The sequence below is a fragment of the Corapipo altera genome, unplaced genomic scaffold, assembly GCF_003945725.1.
Source record: "Corapipo altera isolate COAL_440 unplaced genomic scaffold, ASM394572v1 70, whole genome shotgun sequence".
Taxonomy (NCBI): Eukaryota; Metazoa; Chordata; class Aves; order Passeriformes; family Pipridae; genus Corapipo; species Corapipo altera.
Window position 1 is genome coordinate 5288464 of NW_020884911.1, and position 21426 is coordinate 5309889.

Here is a 21426-nt window from a genome sequence, read left to right on the forward strand (position 1 = left end):
CCGCCCCATTGTTCCCAGTGAACAGGGCCAAGGAGCAGAGATTCCAGAGTGCTGTTCTAGTCAGGGCAAGGGTACAGGAGTCTGGGGACAAGGACCAGCTCACCTGTTTTGCTCTTCACCGGCCGCCGCTGCACCCTGACTTCAGCCACCGCCGCGATGAGGGTGTTGTTCCCGTCGCGCTTACTGACCAGGTCGATGATCTTATCTGTGATGTCCTTGATGGGGTTTTCATCTTCCCCGATATCTTCTGCAGACTGCAGGACAAGGCACACAATTAACACCAAATGCCACAGCAGATGCACGGGGGAATCTGCTGTTTATAAACTTCCACAGTCACTTAAGGCTCTTCGTGCTTTTAACACATAAGAAAATCCAACCAAAAAGGCTGGCTATGGGCAGAAACTAATATTGCATATTTTTTGTCCCCATCCCTACAGAGACCAAAAATCCCCCCCCAGAAAGCAAGAATGGAGCACAGAAATGTTTTACTCCCCCTATTACAGTTGCCCCCAGATGGCAGCTCTCAGGTATGCACATGTAACCAGGATTCCTTCCCTGTTCTTAGAGGGAATCAGGATGGAAACTAAACCACAAGAAGTGCTGACAAAGCCAGGAATTAAGATTTTTATGAAATCCACATGTTGCACACATATCCAGACAATTAACTACTGAGACATTCAAAAATATTCCAGGAATACTTACAATAGCAACATGGATTTCATTATTTGCCAAGTGGGAAGGCTCACAGGTAATATAGATGGAATATTCAACAGAAACATTCTTCAGAATATTCAGATTCCTCAATTCACTGCAAACATGCTCTGTGGTAAGGCCCTGGAGGACGAAAAAAAGGTGTTGGGTTTTTTAAATATATATGCACACAAACACACAGATATAAGATTTGTTTGGGGTTTTTTTTCCTGCCCTGAAGTAAGAGTTCTCAAGGGAAAAGGATGTGGAATTCCCTCAAAACCAGCTTTTGTTCTTCCCTAGACACAAAAGCATTTATGGTGGAAGGCTGTATTAATCCTTCTCTGCTTTCTGTTTACTTTGATAAAAAGACAGTGCCAGCTTTTACTGTGCTTTTCCCTATGACAAAAGTCATTCCAAGCTCCAGGAAGCAAATCCACACGTGCCGCAGCACAGCGAGCTGCTGCTACTCACCGGTGACATCATTTCTTTGTTGAAGGTGAAGGTGATGTTGGCACAGTTGTCCTGGTAGTAAGAATCTGAGTTGCATTTGGTCCTCACAGGCTGCTGGTTGGAGGGCCAGCACTCGCCCACCGCGGCACACGGGTGGGTGAAGCAGTGGTCGTCCCGCACGGGGACACAGGCGTGGCCGGCGGGGCACTCGCTGTGACCTTTGCCGTGCAGGACGCAGGGCCGAGGGCCACACCACACCTAGGAGAGAAGAAAGGCTGGTAAGAACCCACTGGTTAGAGGACAGAAAACAGTTTAACCCAAAGCACAGCCCAGCTGTACCTTCGAACAGGTGACTTTCCCATTCAGACACTGGCAGGTATTGCAGTCGTCGTCCCACTTCGCCCCATCTGGCATTACTCGAACGCTGGTAATGCAAGGCCTTCCTGTAACTGAAGAGTGAACAGAATTAGAAGCTTAAAACAGGGAAAAAGTGAAAAAAACCCCCAAAAACCAAAATCCAAACAAACACCAACCCTACCAAACCCTTTCCTAAGTTCACCTAAGCTTATCACTAAGTTTGCTTCTTCAATAAAGGTATTCGCTTTAAACAACAACAGGTAACAGCCCCCAAAAAACAACCCCATAGAACCACAAAACCATCAAGATGCAATTACACAGATCTTGCTACAAACATTAGGACCAGCTCTGGCATCTGGAATACCTTCTTGGCATCCTGGACCACTGCGACCCGGGGGGCAAATGCAACGGTACCCATTAATTTCATCCACACACGTAGCTCCAAAGGCGCAGGGCGAGGACTGGCACTCGTTGATATCTGTGATGGGAAGGAGAGGAAATAGCATCCTTTTGTTTGGGTAGAAAAAAAGCAAACATAGGATATATTTGCCTACTGGAGCTTTTATCTTCATTTTCTAGCGTCTGCTGGGAGATGGATTCCTGCTGGCAGCACCGGTATAACCTCAAAACAAGTCCTTTGACATTTCTGCTGTGTGGCACTAGCAAACATCAAAACCTGACCCCTGTGGCTACTTGAGCTTTCCAAGGGCAAGGACACATTCCTTCTCACACGGGCACACTTCCTCTCCTCTGATGTTCTCCAGTTTTGTCCCCCACTAGGTTCTTCAACTGATGACAATGTTAAACCCCTTCCCAGTTGTATTGCTGCTGTGAGACTTCCATTTCCATGGCTGTTATTAAAAAAGTGTTAGTGTCCTCCTACCTGTAATTATTATTAAATTACAGGGAAGCACATACATCACCTCAGGGCTTGGAGGTGGATTATTAATTGACAAGGTTTTTGGCTGGCACACTTTCATCTCAAGCAGAAGCCTGGGTCACACAAACGCATATGAACTGGGAAAACTATCCTGAAGGCATTTTGACTGCTCATCTGAACCAAGAAGTTTCAGCTCCAGTTGAGTGACTTCAAATTTCTTTCATTTTCAGTGTGATTCCTGCCCTCCCCAAATTTGCTACGGATAGAGAAGACACGGGACATCTGCAGGACGCCTATCACTCATCTGATCTACCACTTAACCTAATTAAGATGATTGTCTTGCAACAAGATTCAAGTGAGACAAAAATCGAGGTGGAGCACCATTGGAACACTTACTGATCCTGCAGTCGGGCCCTGCGAAGCCTGGAGCACACTCACAGCGGTACCAGTTCTCTCCATCCACACAAGTGCCACTGTTGTAACTGTAGAGAAAAGTCATTGCAGAGGTTAAAGACACTGCTACAAAGAATCCAGAATTCTAAAACAACAACAACAAAAAAGCCAAGGATAAACACAGCAAACTTACCAAGGATGAGGACTGCAGTCGTTTGTGTCTGCAAAGCAAAGACAGGCAGCATTAAACATGCAGGCTTTGGCTAATACAGCTCTACTGGCAGTACAGAATGATCAAACTTCCCCTAATGCCCAAGTTATACTTAGCTCAACTTTTACAAAAATATGCTGAAATTCTCTACTAAATTGATTCCAGGCTTCTACCACAAAATTTGTTAACTACATTATGGAACACATGTACACAGGAAGAGATCCTTGTAAAGAATCTAATGGGGGGGAAAGAAAAAGTGGAAGCAGACAGAGCTGCTCGTAGAAAAAGAATGCAGGAGAAAACAAGACAACATCTGTCTCCACTTAGCTGATTTGCAACTTTCTCATGCCCAGGTCAAGGCTCTATCACACAAAGTCATTAAAAACAAAGATTCAGGTGATGCTAAAGCCTACATCAAACAAGCTTTCCCTTCTGGTTTCAATCTTGACTCCAAGGGCGACAGGATGAGCTCATGTTCTCATCAGGCAACACTCTGGAAAAGTTCAAGCAGAGCCAACTTACTCTGGGTACATGTGGGTCCTTCCCAGCCCTCCTTGCAGACACAAGTGAAAGAGTCCCCACTGACCACACAGGTACCACCGTTGTGGCAGGGGTTTGGCAGGCAGCTGCTGTTCCTCGCTGGAACACAAACAACATTCGCCGCTAAGTTGTTAGAAAGCCCTCGAATGTGAGCCAAGAGGAAAAACTGAGGTCACAGATCCACTGCTGCATCTGCTTCCTGGCGATTATGCAGGGTATTTACCTATGTTACAAGTGGCTCCTTCCCATCCTGCAGGACACATGCACTTGAAAGTGTCCCCCTCGTCGTAACACGTCCCGCCGTTGTTGCACGTCGCCTCATCGCACTGGCTGTCGCCTGTGAGAAACCCAAACCATCCTTAAGACCGGTGCTCTTTGCAAGTTCAAGCGGCCAATCAGAGCACGCCTGTTACGTTTTGGAAATGCTGAACTTACGGGAGTGGCAAGTTTTTCCTTTCCACCCATTTTTACATTCACAGAAGAAGTCGTTGACCAAGTCTCGGCAAGTTCCTCCATTGTGGCAGGGGTTTTTACTGCAGTCATTAATATCTGGATAAGTTAAAGAGAGAAAGCCGGCTCAGGGGTGTTTACAGAATTGACAAACAATGCTTGAAAGGAGCATAACCTATCCCTAATTTTGGCCTGTGTTTCAATCCTGGATTAAACACTTAAGTCAGTATTTTAAAGCTTTAAGCCCTGTCACAGAGATGAAGAATGTTTCAACACATTCCTGCTGTTTGTTTTCATTTTGTTTGTAATCTTGTTTCAGTAAACAAGCAGTGAAAAGGCCTATTACATAAACTCCCCTGTTAGGGAGGGGATGGGAGCAGAGTGCTTGTTCGTCCTCTGCTCCAGAGATCGACAAAATACAGGTGTGATATACAGGCCATTCCTAAAGTGGCAGCTACTAATGCAAAGGGTTTCTTCCTGAACGTTATCCAAAGGATAGAGCAGGAAACTGAACCATGGGAGGGCCAGGTTCTACTCCCAGTCCAGATTTTTAACTTGGGTTTAGTTCCGATACAAAATCTTTGACTTGGTGGAAAGTAGAGGACACTTGGTCCCCAATGGCCTTTGAAGCAGTTTATTGGCACTGGTCATGTTTGTCTCCAGGACAGCACCCGCCATACCTCCCCAATGTTTTCCCAAGAGATCTTTCTGTGTGCTGAAGAATGGATAACTTACTCGTTTCACAATATGTTCCTTCCCATCCATCACTGCAAATGCATTTGTAGGAGTTGATGCCATCGATGCAAGTGCCACCATTTTTACAGGGGTTGCTCTCACAGTCATTGATATCTGCAACAGTTGGGAGAAGAAAAAAAAAAAGAGGAAAAAAACTCAAACTAGGAGTACAGCTACTGGAAGTCATCATCCTATTGCAGACTGTTTGGTGCTACTTCCATTCCTAAGACCTTTTTGAGGGGAAGGGTTATAATCAAAATGAGAAATGGGTGAAAAACTGGATGAAGTGATGAACCCATCACTCAACAATTACTATTAAAAACAACAAAAAAATAAATTAGGAGTCCTTCAGATCCACGTTAAACCCCACTATTAACTCCCTCAGACCTGGTATACATAAGATTTTTAAAAACATACAATTCCTGGCCAGAGGGTTCATTACTGTGAACTTTCCCCAAGGCCCAGCAAATTCCACTCTGCCTCACCCGAGGCGGGATATGAAAACTTAAAGCAGTTCCAAGGTTCACTGCGTTACAATAAAGAACCCTTAAAGCAGTCTGGGAGGGAAGGATGGAATCTTTCTTCAAAAAAAAAAAAAAAGAGTGTATATCCTCCTTTCAGCTCTTACTCTCATGGCAGTAGGTGCCGGTGAATCCTTTGTTGCATTCACAGGTGAATTTCCCACCCGCTTGGCTCTTGCACTTCCCGTGAGGACCACAGACGTTGGAAGAAATGTAGCGAACCCCCTCGGGTGTGCTGTTGGAAGCCACTGCCACGGTGCAGCTGTCGATCACTGTGAAAAAGCAGAACCTGCATGAGGACTGCCCATCTGACCCGATTCCTTAAGCTAAGGGCAACATTTTAATTCCCAGTGACGGATGTTTAGAAGACATGTGTTGGAAAAGATCTTTAAGACCCTCGAGTCCAACCACAAACCTAACACTGCCAAATATGTTTGCTGCTTTAAAATAAAAGGACTGTGCCAACTGTGCATAAAATAATCACATTTTATCTGACGGTTGCTGGACCACGTCCATGGCCTGGAATAGGCTGTTTGCTACCTGTGTTTTCTGTCCACGTGGACATAAGGCTGTCTTTCAATAGCTGATATTTACAAATATTACTCATCTGCTCATAGGCCTAAGGCAGAGAGCAAAATTCAGCCTCTTTATGCAAGAGCTACTCCAGTGACTCCGTTGCTGGAGCTGCATTAGGGCTCCAGCCAGGGGAGGGGCAGGAACTGTTGCCAGACATTCCCATTCACCCGCGAGGCAACACAAACCTTCACAGGGAGTTGTGCGGCAGTGATCCTTCAGGTGGGAGCAGTTCTTCCCTTCATAGTCCTCAGGGCAGTTACAGAAATAGTCCATGGCAAGATTGAAGCACTGGGCGCCGTTCTGGCAAGGATTGGGCTCGCAGTAATCTATGTCCAGCTGCAAGTAGTGCAGGCAGAGGGAAGGGGAATAGAAAGGGGAGGGGAAAAAGGAGTGAGGGAAGGCTGAGTGAAACAGAAGGTTTATCATAGCTTTTCCCTCACCATGACAGGCCGACATTGTGGAATCTGACCTTTTTATCTGCTCTCTCAAAGAGTCATTCATAACACGGAGTTTAGTTCGACTCGCGGCTGTTCGGGCAGACAGACTCTTGGTATCGAACAGCCAAAATTAATAGAGCGCAAAGCCGGACAGGCAAACCCCGTTTAACAAAAAGAATCCTCTGCAGCCCGACAGGGGTTTTGTTGGTTTCTTCCCCCCCCCTCAATATATATTAATCAAGCAGTTTCTTGGCAGACTGACAGCGATATCAAGTACAACTTTATCCTATGGTTCACTGGACTCCAGGCATTCCGTGCACAGATCCGGAGCGCCGGTACAAACGGCACTGGCTGAGGGCCTGCCTTTCACCCAGGCTTCTTACCTGACAGAGGTTTCCTGAGAAACCAGCGGGACACAGACATTGGAATCCATTGATTTCATCCTGGCAATGACCCCCATTCATGCAAGGGTTACTGGCACATTCATTGATGTCTTTCTCACAGTGATCTCCTGCATAGCCAGGTGAACAGATACACCGATAACCATTAACCAAGTCCTGGGAAAGAACAGAAAAGTTTAGAGTTAAAGGTTTTTCCTCCCTCTTGAGGTAGTCTTATTAAGGAAAAAGAAAAAGTAAAAAAAAAAATTATCTTACTATGTCCAAAAAGGCAAAAATATTTAAGGGGGGGGGAAAACGAACACACACAGACTCAGTCCTGGATTATGTTCTTAATTTCCAGGCAAGACACATTAATCCACATTTTGCAGTGGAGTGCCTACATTTACAGAAGGTAGTTTGCACAACCAGCCCATTCACTGGTGACACTGGCAGTGAAAATGAGTCATTTCTTGCAGTTATATTTTTTGCCTTTACTGTTGTACAGACATATCTTGACACGCTATTGCATGACATAGGCCTTCCCCCCAACTTAAAGAAAGGACAATTTATACCCCCTAATTGCTATTTTCCAAACTATTTGTGCTTAGACTCAAATGTTTTGGTTACTGTCGCAAGTCTTTGGGAAACCAAAGTAAACCAAGAATGGCTTACCCGACAGGATCCTCCATTCTGACATTGTCCACGACAGTCGTTAATATCTGTAATAAAATTAGCATGGTTAGAAGGCAAAAATATATTTACACTAGATAGAGAGTTCAGGTCTCTCTAAAACTGCAGCTAGATAAACCTTTTGTCAAGTTTCCTGCATGCCTTCCTTGAGATAAGGTTATTATAATGGGTGGGAAACCTTTCGTGATTTTGCTACGAGAGGCAGTGAAACTTCACATCATTGTTTCAGTCACTTTATCAGAATATAGCTATGGTACAGGCTAATGACTTTGATAAAATTGTGTATTTTCATTCTGCACCAACTACTCCCTTTCTAAAAACATCAGTTGCTGGGGCTCTGCCTGATGTTTAAATCTGAGCTTAGAACATACATATCCCCACAGAACTGGCCTTTAATAAACCCAAGGATATGGACACTTACTGATATCACAGTTGTGGCCAGACCAGCCAGTAATGCAGTCACAGTAGTAGCTGCCAATCAGGTTCCTGCAGGAGTTGGCATTGACACAGGGTTTGCCCTCACATTCATTGGCATCTGAAAAACCAAGGGGAACAGCCCAATGCAGAGTTTGTAGGGCAGGGGGAAGGGAAAAGCCCACAGCCCACTCTCCCAGCGATCAGCAGTTCCTTCAGAGCTAAGAGGAACTTGTACAGCACAGATTAGTGTGACTGCAACAAACAAAAGTCAATCGTGTATCAGCCTCTGAAGACTCTTTCAGTTTCTCTGCAATTAGAACATACCGGCTACGCTAATTATTTGATAATTACCCAGCCACTCATTAAGAGCAACTTCTCCCCCCCACACACACATCTCAGCTGAGCGTTTTGAAGGAGAAATGCTGCAGCCCGGTCAGTGGGATGAGTGTGTTGTGTAAGGAATGCAGCCAGCTCATTCTCCCTGAGATCATCCACATTGTGGAACCCAGCTGTGAACTCCTTGGTCTGGAGGAGTTGACATGGCTGGAGAGATACAGCAACTTTCTCACAGGCTAAAGGGAGAAACACATGTGGGGGCAGCGCTGGGAGGCACATCATGCACCCTTCCCACTCCAGGGCAGCTCTGGTTTGAAGGATGTCTCTTAGTTAACCATTTCCTTTGACTGCCAGCACACAGCAGCAACAAAGTGATGGAAGCCATGCCTGGAGACTGTCCCAGACCATGGAAACACAAACATCCCTAATGCAAAGGGCACAACTGCCCTGGCCTGGCTGTACCACGGTAACTTTTGCATTTCTCTCTCCCCACTCCAGAAAAGCATTGGATGAAGGGAAAAGCAGTTCTCACCTAGCTGGCACGTTTTGCCAGTCCACTGAGGTGGGCAAATACACTTAAATCCATCAACTAGATCTTGGCATGTTCCTCCATGACCACAGGGATTTGGAGAGCAATCATCAATATCTGTAATGCAGAGTAAGGAGAGGCTTAGCTCCACTGCCCAACAGGCAATGGCACTAACTGACACATTTGATAAATGGTTGCTGCTACTTGGGTTTTCCCCGAGGATCAGAAGGACAACAGGACTTCTACTTGGAATTCTAGGTCATGTCTGATTTCAGCAAAAGCCTCCTTTAAAAATAAGAGTAGTGTGAATGGGGGTTCAAAGCACAGGGGAAAGAGTTTACCCCTAGGACTTTTTGAAAGTGGAAGTCATATTTTGATCCAGCAACTCCCTCTAAATAGCATTTTAAACAATTGCCAGAATGCTACAAAAATTCAGCATTCTGCTTCTTTTGAGAAGCCTTTGGCCATTCTTTCCCCTGGCAGTTAACAAACAAAAACCTCAGCACCAGCAAAGGGGAAGAGAGCGCTCAGGGGAATAAAGGGCTGCCAGGAACCAATGCTCAAGCTGGGAAAGGTTAAATAGGCTGCCCTATAAGTTTATCAGCAATCACAAAGAGTGATCTAAACCAACAAACTAGCATCTTTTTTCAAACAAATTTGAAAGAACTCACTATCAGTGCAAGTTGGTCCAGCCCAGCCAGGTGCACACACACACTCAAATCCCGTGGATGTCTCCAGGCAGCTTCCTCCATTGTGACAGGGATCGGAGAGGCAGGCGTGCTCCGCTGCACCGGACACAGGCACATCAGGGAGGGAACACAGCAATGCCACCAGGAGCCACCCCCTACGCCCACCCCGTGCTTCTGCCCTGGACACATCATCGTCACATTGCTGCACTGCACTCCTGCAAGAACCAGGAGGCTGATGTTCACAGACACCAAAAGCTCACGAGGAAGCGTGAGCATGCAAGGCTGGATCTTTGTACCCAGTCCTGACTGGGTACACTAGAAATGGAGTTTTCTTCCATCTCATTGACTGTATCCAAACCCAAGTAAGAATTAACTGTCAGTGGCAGCTCAGTGGCAGCAAACACTCACCAATTTCACAGTTCTGTCCCGAGTAGCCCTCAGGGCAGGAACATTGGTATTTGTCAGGGCCGGTGTTGCTGCAGGTGCCACCGTTCAGACAGGGCGGGTGGGTTCCACAGTAGTTCAGATCTGCAGGAGGGGAGGAGCTTTAGAGCCTCGGTTGGAAAGCAACAGAAACACCCCCACGTGTGTGCTTTATTTGTTATTCCAGAGCCTTTACAGAATGCATCCACACACAAGAGTAGGACAGGGCAGGGAGAAGTTAAGGACACGCCAGAACAGCAGTGGAGACAACGCCAAGCAGCTGAAGGACAACACACTCCCAGCACTCCGAGCCTCACATGCAAAGGCTCCCAGTGTTAACATTCAAGTGTTCCATGGGCTCCCCGTGGGATTAGCATACCTTTGTCACAGAGCTGACCACCCCAGTTGGTTTCACAGAGGCATTGCCATGGTTCAATGCAAGTGCCATGGACACATCCCGGGTGTGGAATGCACTTATCACAGTACTGGCCTTGCCATCCATACTGACACCTTCGGTTAAAGAGGGGGGGGGGAAAAAAAATCAGAACAGGGAAACAAACCAAAAGCCAGTCAGAACTGCTCTGTGTAGATACAAGTGTGGAACTCCAAAGCTTGGAAAAAGGCTGGGGAAGTGGGGGAGAAGGGCAGGATGAGGGGAGGGGAGAAGCTATTCAAGGATTGTTTGATGGTTTCTTGTAAACAAACATTTTGGTAGTTTTGCCAAGGTCTCTGTAGTAGGCCTCCTGACAAAAGAATAACTGTTCTGAGAGAACCAGCATGAGGCCATTCAGCACAATAATACTCTTTTGGAGCCTCATATAAATGTGGCAGAGAGGGTGGGTGTGCACTACAAATCAATCTCTGGGCTTTGACAGGGTGCTTTATAAATTGAGGGGGGGGAGAAAGAGTCAGTGGGAACAACAGTTATCCAGAGATCCTCATGAATACAAGGTTCCAGGAGTTTCAGCCATGCTGGGGTCACAGGAAGACAAACAAAACCATAACCACCAACTCTGAGCCCTTGGCAAGGCAGTAGCAAAGCATGAGGAGTTCCCTATTCCATCAGGAGCCAGTCTTATTCCCAACGAGGAGACACACACAGCCAGTATGGACTGGGCCACAGTCAGGGATGAAAGAAAACAGCACACGTCAGGATTCTACACGTGTGCAAAGATCAGCTGCTGGTGTGCTTCAGAGTTTGATTGATGCTAATAACCTCTTTTCAGGGAATAACTAAAACATCCAATTCTGGGAAACTTCAGCGTCTGAAGAATTTGTTTTTATTTATTGCCACTATCAATTAGGTACCTGAATTCTCTGCTTAAAAGGAAGATGTGCTTTTAAAGTAAAGCCCCCTGAAGGGAAAGCTCATTTTGGCATTTAGTTCTCGCTAGCAAGACAGACCAAGGATTCTTCAAATTAAAGTGGATCTATAGTTAGAAACAAGCAAAACAAGTTGGAAATGAAAAGCAAGGGTTTGTTGAGGTACTGTAGTTCATTAACAGGTCTTGAGAGTAATTGATCAGCAGCAATTATGCACTAAGCTGTCACTAAATTATGAAAACAAACCTCAGCCCTACAGAAGTCAGCTAAGCTTTCTATTTGTAAAACCCCCCACCATTCTTCTGCAGGCAATTTCTTCTCATGGGAAAAAGGCAGAAGGATCTATCCAGTGGGTAATCACACACAGCCAGCGGTAAAGCCCAACTTCCCTTCTAAAAATCTCAGGTGACAAACTGCATCCTAATTAACTTTTTTCTTTAATAGCTATTTCAGTAGCAGCCTATTCAAAGCCAATGGGAAATTCTTACTAGTTTGTGTGTTAACAAAAAAAGCCAGTCCAACTTATGTGTCTTTGTGAGCAAAGAACATGAAAGAAAACCAGATAAGGCAAAACAACGTCTCTCAAGTGGCTCTTGGAAAAATCCTTCTGTAGAGGGAATATAATAAGAGTGCACAGAGATCAAAATTGAGGAACGTACCCTTTTAATTTGTATTGCATTCAAAGCAACTTGCCTGTGAGCTTGCACACAAGCCAAACTAAGGGACCTCACCTGCAAAAACAGGTATCCACATTGAGAATTTTATTCCTTTCTGTCAAATCAAAGTGGTGGTGGGTTTTTTTTTTCTTTAAAACAAGTGTAAAGAGAAATGAAATAATTATTAAAAAAAAAACCAAAAACCACACCACACAAGAAAAAATTCTGTGAGCTTTACAGCCAAAGATATTACTTTATTCAAACATCAGCTTCAAAACATAAACAAAACTGGATAAGGCTATGGGCATTTAGAAAACAAGAAATTAGATAGCAATTCCAGAAAAAGATTCACAGTAATAATTCTTGTTTAATAATATGTATGCAGCAGTTTCTCATGAGAAATTTAAAGTTAACTTTCCTTGTATAGTGATTCATGAGTAAAAATGGTTTTGTTGGCTGGCCTGCATTGAAGAAAGTGACTCTCACCAAGAGGGAAAAGGATATTTTAGGAACGTTTGGAGTTGTCTGTTGTACCAGAATGCAGAGCAGTTTCTGCTGGGATGTTATTTTTAAACCCTGTTGCATTTGTAACATACAGGCTATATGACTCATCAAAACTTAAAAGAGAATAAAATCTTGTTTCTGTGTTCACTTTAAAGATAGTGGTCTGACTTGGCAAGCAGAAGTTATCTGAAAGCACCAGAAGGACAGCATTGTTTCAAGACTATGCAAATCAAGTGTGGGAAAGTTGCACCTTAAGTAAATAAGAGCACTAGTGCATGTCTGGGCAGTGAGTGGGAGGCAAGAGACTTAGAAAGAGAAAGGAAAGGAAAAAAAAAATCTGGAAACAAAGCCTGTTGTTCTGACTAGGAGACAGCAACCCCTACAAGGCATGTTTATTCTGATGACAGAAGCACAAATCACTGGTAGCCCTGACTGACTCGCTCCTCTCGCCATCTGCCCCCCCCCCCCAATACTTCCTACTACTTGCTAGGCTTTTTCTTTTTTTTTTTTTTAATTAAAAAAAGATTTAGTTTTGGTGGTCTGGGGGTAAACCAGCTCCTATCAGTGCTGCTAAAGGTTAAAAATCACTGAAGGACCGACAGCAGTCCATCCTGCAGCTCGACTTTCACTTTGCCACGGCTCTTGTGAGGATGAGAAGTTCCTTCCTACCTCGCTGTCAGAATGTTCCTTGATGATTTTTTTTGTTTGTTTGCTTTGAAGCATAGGTTACAGGGACAGAGAGAACAAATTAACCAGTGTGGCTATTTAGGCTGAATTCTTATATAACAGCCTGCCATACACCCCAGATTTAGTTCCCATTTGAACTCCAGTCCACTTCATGAAAAAATTTCCAGCAACAGAGAATCCACCAACATGCTTGTCAGGTAGAGAAATGACTTTCTATTCCTTCAGACTTCTGAGTCTTATTCATGAATACCCAAACTTTACTTTTAACCCTTCCTACACAGGATCAATATCAACCTTTTTTGTAACCTCAGGAGCCCTCAGTTGTACACAGATGTGATAAAGGGTTACATGCAGCAGCTTGGAAACTGCTTGTTGATAAAGAATATTATCCACATTTAATATCCACTAACCCTCTAAGGGTAAGGGAGAGAACCTCCCCGTGCTGTAAATATATGATGGATATTTTAAGGCATTCCAAATATTTAGTTGTTGGGTTATGGGTAAAATCTGCTTTTCATTGTCCCCTTGCCAGGACAGAATGGACTTCAAAGCATGGCAGCAAAATTCAGCATTCATGGAGCCTACTGACAAGATTTCATCCCAGCCATTAACCTCTCAGCACTCGGAGCCTGGCTCACAATGGCAAAGGAACCGAGAGATTTAACTAATCCCATTCTAAAGAATGCTTGACTTTTGCCTACTGATGGAAGAAACCTGGGGGTGGGAGGGAAGAAGGGGGAAACAGTGAAAGGGAGAAGGGGAGAGAAAAGCCACACTGTACTTCAAGCTTGGAGTTGAAAAAGCCTGTTAATCAGGCTGGGGGGAAAAAAAAACATACCCAGAAAACATTTGCACTATTTATGCAGAAACAATTAGTTAGTGTTCATTAGGCAGCATTCACACGATTTATCCCATACCCCCCTCCCCCCCAGTGCCACCATTTCACAAACCAAAAGCTTCTTAAAATTATCAGTGCATTAAAAGCCTGCTCCCCCCTTATTCTGGGCAAGTCAGCATGAATAATGTGCCTTGGTCAAAAACACAACTCCCAAAACACCCTCCCTGCCCAATCCTATTGTGTTTAGCATCACTTGTTTAATTAGTTGGGAAGGAGTGGGGGGGAGAAAAGGAGGGATCCGAAGCATTTACCTGCACTCTCCTGGAATTGTGCAAGAACCATGCTTGGGGCTACATCCCTGACGACAAATAGCTGTTAAAACAACAAAAAAAGAAGAGTATCAGCACAGTATCAGCAGCTTCCTGCACCTTCACACTCGTGGGAATGTTTTAATCTCTAACCACCGTTGTAATCCCACTAAATCCAAGGTTTTAACAAATCTCTCGTATCAAATCTATGGGAAGGAAACCCACGGTGGGTGACTCTGTGTGATAGGAAATATATCAGCTTTTTCTTTTTGTAGGAAATTATTCCTCTGGCTTCGCAGAGGAACTGTACCTAGTGCTGCTCAAAGAGCTGTTTCTGTGCAGGAGGAACCATCCCACCCTAGAGAGCTGAGGGCACTTCTAGGCTACAGGTTTCCCTTCTCTGTCTGCTGCAGGTGAACTGGGCCACTCTCCCTGGCTTTGCACCTAATTCAAACCAGCTTCTGACTACTCTGGATTTAGCTCTGGCCATATTTCTGAACACACAGGATATTAAGATGAGCATTGATTCAAATTGCAGGTAAACTCAAATCAGCAAGACATTCTGATAAGTCTGTTCCTAAGTCCTGCTTTCTCCTTCTGAAACTACTTAGGAAGTTGCCATTCCCTAATAAACACGTTGAACATGATCTCAGGTAGAACAAACAGCCTGGGACTTTTTAAACACCAAAGCTTTACACTTGCCAGGTCAGCTCTAAAACAAGTCTCTCCTTCCTGCTTGTCTTGAAGTTCTGCACCAAAGGGGAAATCCTTTTTGAAGTCAGCAGCAGAATTCCCATTGAAGTCAGTGGGCTGGGTTTTCTTCCCAAGGGCAAAGATGTGGATAATCAGAGAAAGAACACATCTGCTAAGTGCCCAGTACTCATCAGGCCTCTCAGAGATTTTAACACAAGGCAGAAACCAGTCTTCTCCTGCCCCTGGTTCTCTGTGTAAGAGCTGGTCGCTGTGCCACCAGTCCTTAGCCCTAAAGCAACCTGGATACAATGCCCTCAAATCCCACCCAAGGCCAGCGGTCCCTTGGGGGCTGAGCATTTGTCACAAACCTTTGTTGCACTCTGGTCCCATCCAGCCTTCCAAGCAGGTCTTGTTGCCGTTCTGGTCGCAGGTGTGGTGAGTGAAGAAGTCATCCCTTGGTCGACAAAACTTGTTGCAGCCAAAGCCATAGTAATGCTCTGCACAAGTCACACGGATTTGATACTCAAAGTGGGCAACTCCTGCGTTGTGTTTCAAAGTCTGCCACTGGCGGCTGGGATTGATCATTCCAGAGTGGGAAGCCTTCTCAATAATGCGATCGGGATCTACGAGTCAGAGGAGATGTCAGAGTTAAAACTGCGTTTAGGTATCGTCATTAACTCCCACATCACAGCTCTGCAGCTTCACAGGCAAGACTCTCTGAGGCAGCCAGTTGGTTTTATTAATTTTCTGTTTTAGAGAGTCAGATAAGGCTGCCCTGGAGCTACAAACCATTAAGTGAAACACGCACACAGCGTTATCAAACCGAACAAAGCTCGAAATCAAAAGAGGCTGTTTAGTTCCTGCCAATCACTCATCCCTTTTGCAGTGTAAGGGCATCCAGTGAGAATCACACAGTTGTGATTAGGGAAAATTCAGCTGCTTTTGCTTCTAGCTCCAATAGGTTGGTACAAAATGTGGTTTTCCCTGCTTCTCCATTAATGGCACTGTTTTTGTTTTCGACTGGAATATTGACAAAACCATCACACTACAATAGCCTAATAAAGCCATGTCTACAAACTGAATGCGGGTACCGCAGAAAGTTTGCAGCCTCCTGTGCAAACACTGAATTGAAAACTGGCTACTCCAGCATTCAGATGACACCAGCAATCTCACCAGGTTTTGGCTGAGGAACACCATGGCAGTTCTCTCTTCGGATGTCAGCTGACAGTAAAACATCAAGACTACCAGAGCTCAAAGCAGAAAACTCAAACTGCTGCATCTGTGTGCTACAGATTCCCTTTCCCTCTACAGAGCATTTCAAAGTTTAGGCTTTGCACACGACATTTAGTTCCAGCAGAAGTCTTCTGGCTTTCAGAGCCCTACAACTGTCAAAATTGCGGCTTCAAATAATAATATTTCACATTAGCTCGGAACATTGTATATATCTGCGGTATTTCACTTTGTAGTCCAGGTCTTGTGACTCAAACGATCTGACACTGCCTTACGACCTGCTGCGAGCCAGCACTTGACTGCTGACTGAAAGTTTATCATAAAACAGCCAAGATATCCTCACAGCCATAGTTCAAACCCAACAATAAGTACACAGGAGCACAGTCCAGTGATGGAAGGATTTTAGGTAGAAGGGCACTTTGCCAGTGATGTGTTAGAAAGCAGCGTGTGAAGCGCTGGCACATCTGAGAGTTAAGAATTAAAATGTACTGGTGTGCAGCTCGTTCTTCCAACAACTACCAAAGAACATTGGGGAATTTTACATAAGGCAGAGCTGAAGGCTAATGAAGTCGCTACACAAACCTTAAGATGACACATGGCCGATTTTTAATCAAAAATAGTTTTACATTCATTGCTAAGGACCTTTGATTTGCAGCTTTCAAAAAAAAGAACTTCCCTACAGGTTCCTCAAGCCTCAGATACCCATTACTGATGCACCACTAGACCCTGCCTGCTCGTCTGCAGTTTAGAAGGACGTTAAGTCGAAGCACAACCCCACGAGAGTGTCAATACCCAGACATCCTGAGCATTTGCCCATTTTTGGGGGTGTTCGTGGCTTGAGACTACAGCATTCATCAAGTGTTTTACAGTGTGAAATTCAGGGCAACAACTTCTTATTCACCTTCTGGTATTTCTGGTTCTATAATATTTTCTATTTAAATCAGTTTTTATTATTCATTGGCACTAAGCCCCCAACCCCACACCTATGTGTCAGACTTTCAAATGCACACAGGCCTTTATTAATTTACATCCCATTCACAGGTTATGTAGATGCCTAAGGACTTTTCCATACTGGTACATCCAGAGCAATATCATGTCCTGCATGTGCAGGTGTAAGGCTCTGAGATCTCATCAGCAAGACTATTGACTAATTTTAAGAGGCACTTAAGCAGATGCATATCTACTCCTCTTGAATGGGGCTAGCCTGGCAATTAGAGCTCCACTCCTGCATGCTGGAGGTGGCTCTGCTGCCCTTGCCAGGATACACCCCATCCACAGCACTGCTCTAAAGCAAATGCACTTCCCAAAATACCCAGTGTGCATAAAGACATCCTACCTCTCGGGAGTAAAACACCTCTCTTAACACCTCTCCGGAGTAAAACACCTCTCTCATTCTTTCCCGTAAGAGGCAGGAGAAAAGGGGAATGACACTCAGTTCTACAAAACAACCCCCCCCACACACACTCACTCTTGCTTTTCCAGTCTTTTCCTGTTCCCCTGTGGGAACATACCAGTGACAGCTATTTCAGTCCTTGGCACCAGAAAGGCAGTTGCCTTGGAAAAGGGATCTTTCCTCTTGTCTCTGCCCTATCATTCTTCTCCAATCTGCCAGCTCATTAGGAAGCCTGTGCTTGCTGAACATCTATGGCATCTCACTCCAGCCAGTCTCTTTGGAGACCTTAACCACAAGCTGAACTCAAATGGAAACACCCTTATAAGTCCTCTGGACTTCATTATTTTGTAAGGGCTCAGATGAAACCCAGCTGCAATTTCCCTTTGGATCATGGATAAAATGTCTTCCCTTTGATACGCGTTACAAAACTAAATTCAGCCATCTAAATCCAACCGAGGTCTCCCAGGTTTAAGATCCCTTTCCATCAGCCATCACCCACAGTTTTCACAATGAAGCCTTGGCATGTTCCTTCTTGTACAAAACCTTCTCCACCCTTGCCTATTCCCACTTACACAAGGGTGCTGACCCAGACTCCAGGGCAGGCATTGCAACAACCCTGCCATTCTTAGCCAGCACCAACCTCGGTGTAAGTTTTATAGGAAGCAATCCCAAGGCAGCAGACTGGCTAAGTAAATAAAAAGCAGCAGTCAGCCAGGTTTGAGAGAAAGGGATCTTCTGAACTCCCCTGCCATCCTCTGACTCAGAACCCCATGCTTTGATAGGAAGGTTAGAGGAAGTATTAACCCATTAGGAATTGATGAAGTGGAAGGGAGAGGCTTTCTGTACATCTTGAGCTTCTGTTTTGCGCTGTCAGAGAGTCTGCTGGTTTCATTCACTCCTTGTGGCTACACTTCAAAGCTATTAATCTCTCTTTTTATTCAGTGGGCAACTGTATCAAAGGTTTTAGGGGCAAGGAAATGAGATTTTCACTGCCCACCTTTGCTTTTCAGTGCCCCATTGTCTGGAAATTATAACTATGCAGCATCAGGAAGCAAAAACGACAACAACAACAAAAAAACCCCAGACTCCTCTGAGCACTTTGGGTGGCCAAGGATACCACAGTTATTTTTGAAAGTCTTTGTTTCAGACAACTTCCAGCTATGGCTTGGTTTACATTGTGCTGGAGTCTCTTATGCCCGACTGGAATTCACATGCAACTGATACCAGTAATTTACCACAGCTCTTTGCCATAGTTTGAGTTGCAATGTCAGCCCCATTAGCTTTATGTAGGAAGCAACAGTAGCAAGATGGCAACTAGACAAGAACCAGAGTAAGAAAAACCATTTGAGTTGAATCTTGGCTCCAACAAAGCATGATTCTCATCAACTTCAACAGGGCCAGAATTTAACTGCAAGCCACTCTTGGAAGTGAGACAAGAGAGAGTATGTGGTAAAGGGAACGTAGGAGGAGTGGAATGTAGAGGGGGGAAGGAAGCTTCCACTCCAGGATCTCCTAACAACTGCACTGATCAGAGGATGCTAGAGCTATTGAGAAGTTGCACAAAGCTTACTAAACCCACTTTTATTGCTGAGAGCTCTCACAGGGTCCTTACAATTCAGTGGCAATTACAGTAAAAGAAAATCCTGGACATCAAAAAAACCCCCACTCATCACATTATACGATGACAATTGTTTAGTTCCAATCATTTTCTTAACTAGTTCTTCAAGACTTATTCTTCAGCTCTGGGAAAGCTGACTGTAAGTCAAGCAAAGAGGCACAAAGGAACAGCTTTGTGCAGTGCAGTGACTGAAGTGACCTACAGATGGATGAGTGACAGCAAGGCTAGAGCAGGAATGCAGATCAGGAACATATGCAAGAACATGTCTGCACTTGGTCAAATGCACTGCTGAGAAATGAGGCAATTTTGTCTGAAGACAATTGTACTTCCAGAACATGAAAGCAAAGAAAGGGTTCATTGTGTAGCTTTGGAAATGCAGTTGTTTCATGAAAAAAGATGAGCTCTAATAATAGTAAAAGTGGCAGAGACCCAGTCTGAAGAAATTCTCAGATCCTACTACAAACATGACTTTCATTTTGAATTCAGGCATCTCCCATTTTTAATACAACACTGCTGCTGCAGCATCTATTTTCTTCTCCTCCATAAAACACTCCATGGCCAAGAAGTCTCCCAGCCACTGCTCCATGACTGGGGTAGAGCCTGGAATCACAGGTACTGCCACAGTGCTGAACAGGGCTGGCTGAGGTTACCCCTGACAGGTCACATGAATCAACTGCAATGGACAACTGCTTTTCTGGAACTATAAACTAACAGGACACCCCATGTATATTTAAAAAAAAAATATAAAGAACTGCTCAGAAAGGGTCCCAGACTCAAAGACCACTGTGCATTTCAAAGACTACAAGGCTTTTCTCTTGGGAGGTGTGAAGCCCATTTCATTCCTGCCTGGCTCTCACCTGGTGTTCCAAGGTGGACTACAAGGAGCTGCTGTAAGATTTCTGTAAGATGGGCCACGGTGCTTCTGCTTCCTTGTTGAAGTGAAAGGCTTGTTGTGTCAACAAAAGCTTTATGAGTTCAGATTCACACTCTCTCCTGTGGCTTTTACCAAGCACTCTGCTCAAGCCTTACAGTGAAGATATGGCTAATTTTGCCCACCTCCTTCAGTAACAACAGGCAAAAAGCAGAACAGCTCATATGCCAAGAGACCCTGTACAGCTTCCTCTGTCAACAGGAAAAGCTTTGCAGAACCTTTCTGAGACCAACCAAAGACATTCCAGGCAAAAGATTCCCACCCTTGGTTTCCAGCCAGCTCTACCAGGTCGTGCATGGTAAATATTTTTCAGCCCCCTAGACATCCAACTCCCAAGGAAGAGCTGGCAGTCACTCCTATTTGTCATCTACAGTCATTAGAAGGATATCTAGACCAAGTCTTATGGAGATTTTATGTTTTTCTATTTTTTTTTTAAGTTGTACATTCAGTTTTCAGAAGTATAGAGAGGGGTCTCAAGTGAAGAGGACTTTAGCTTCTAAATATTATACCTAATTAAAAAAAGAAAAAACTCCAAACAAAGAAACCTGAATAAATCCCTTGGCTTTTACTCTCCCTAAGGAGAGAGAAGGAATTAACAGCATCTATTTTTAGGCAAACTGTTGGTGCCTAGGTGAGTGAGCTACTCACCCTCTGCAGGCAAAAAGGGAGACAGGCTGCTGCAGAGCCTGGAGGAATTGCTCCAAACTGTTTGAGGGAGAACTTTTCCCTCCCTCTGCACTCTAATTCACAACAAGCTGGTTAAACTACCAGAGGCCTTTCAGTGCACAGGAAGCAGAGGTGTCCAAACGAAGTAAACCAGTGGAATGAATACTCACTTGTGGAGTTATCATTGTAATCCCATGCCTCCACAAGCAACGTGTAGGATCTCTGCAAAAGAGAAATAAGAGTTAGTTTCAAACCCACACATGACTTAGGGAAAACAAAACAAAACAAAACAACAAACCCCCCATTTTAATTAAAAAGAAAAATTCTGGTCTCTGCCCCAAAGCACTTGGAAACATAAATAGGTAAAAGATTATACTTGAGGCAAACGTGATCTTCTTGAGAGCCTGTAAGCTACCTTATCCAGTCTGACTTAGAAGACCTTTCACCTCGGAGAGCTCATCTTTGCCGTCGTCAAAGCATCTTATGTGCTCAGCCAGCCAAGCACAGCCTTTGACGCTGCGCTGCGGCCGCAGCAACGCGCGCCTGGAAGGCACGAAGCGCCGGGACAGCATCAAAAAAAAACCCCAAACCAAACCCCCACTCTCGAAAAACTGCTTCAAAAGGATTTCGGCTACAGAAAAGCGGTCTTGATGTCCCTTCCCCCCAGCCCTCCTGAAAGCAAGAAGTGTTGCTAAGATTACCGTGCCCTGCCTTGACAGCGCGATCTCCAGGGACTTTGCTTTTCAGCACCCCCTTTGAAAGCTTTGTCTGCACGAGGGCCACCGCGGCTCCCACAAGTATCAGGTAACTGAGGGAAGAACTGATGGATACGGGAAGGGGGTGGGGTGAGAGAGAAGCTTTGTAAAACAAAA

General features: G+C 44.7%; 1 protein-coding gene across 1 annotated transcript in view; it reads right to left on the reverse strand.

The window, feature by feature from the left end:
• Window positions 1-21426, reverse strand: part of JAG1 (jagged canonical Notch ligand 1) — a 34166-nt gene that overhangs the window by 2209 nt on the left and 10531 nt on the right. Inside the window, exons 2-24 of the mRNA XM_027653840.1 lie at window positions 20725-20776; window positions 15085-15339; window positions 14027-14087; window positions 10087-10217; window positions 9693-9812; window positions 9267-9380; window positions 8599-8712; window positions 7735-7848; window positions 7296-7342; window positions 6627-6800; window positions 5992-6142; window positions 5338-5502; window positions 4710-4823; window positions 3960-4073; window positions 3748-3861; window positions 3507-3623; window positions 2967-2994; window positions 2777-2862; window positions 1865-1978; window positions 1483-1592; window positions 1165-1401; window positions 703-834; window positions 104-254 (exon numbers count right to left, since the gene is read on the reverse strand). Of these exons, the coding sequence (XP_027509641.1) occupies window positions 104-254; window positions 703-834; window positions 1165-1401; window positions 1483-1592; window positions 1865-1978; window positions 2777-2862; window positions 2967-2994; window positions 3507-3623; window positions 3748-3861; window positions 3960-4073; window positions 4710-4823; window positions 5338-5502; window positions 5992-6142; window positions 6627-6800; window positions 7296-7342; window positions 7735-7848; window positions 8599-8712; window positions 9267-9380; window positions 9693-9812; window positions 10087-10217; window positions 14027-14087; window positions 15085-15339; window positions 20725-20776 (2815 nt within the window). The remainder of the gene's footprint in view (window positions 1-103; window positions 255-702; window positions 835-1164; window positions 1402-1482; window positions 1593-1864; window positions 1979-2776; window positions 2863-2966; window positions 2995-3506; window positions 3624-3747; window positions 3862-3959; window positions 4074-4709; window positions 4824-5337; window positions 5503-5991; window positions 6143-6626; window positions 6801-7295; window positions 7343-7734; window positions 7849-8598; window positions 8713-9266; window positions 9381-9692; window positions 9813-10086; window positions 10218-14026; window positions 14088-15084; window positions 15340-20724; window positions 20777-21426) is intronic.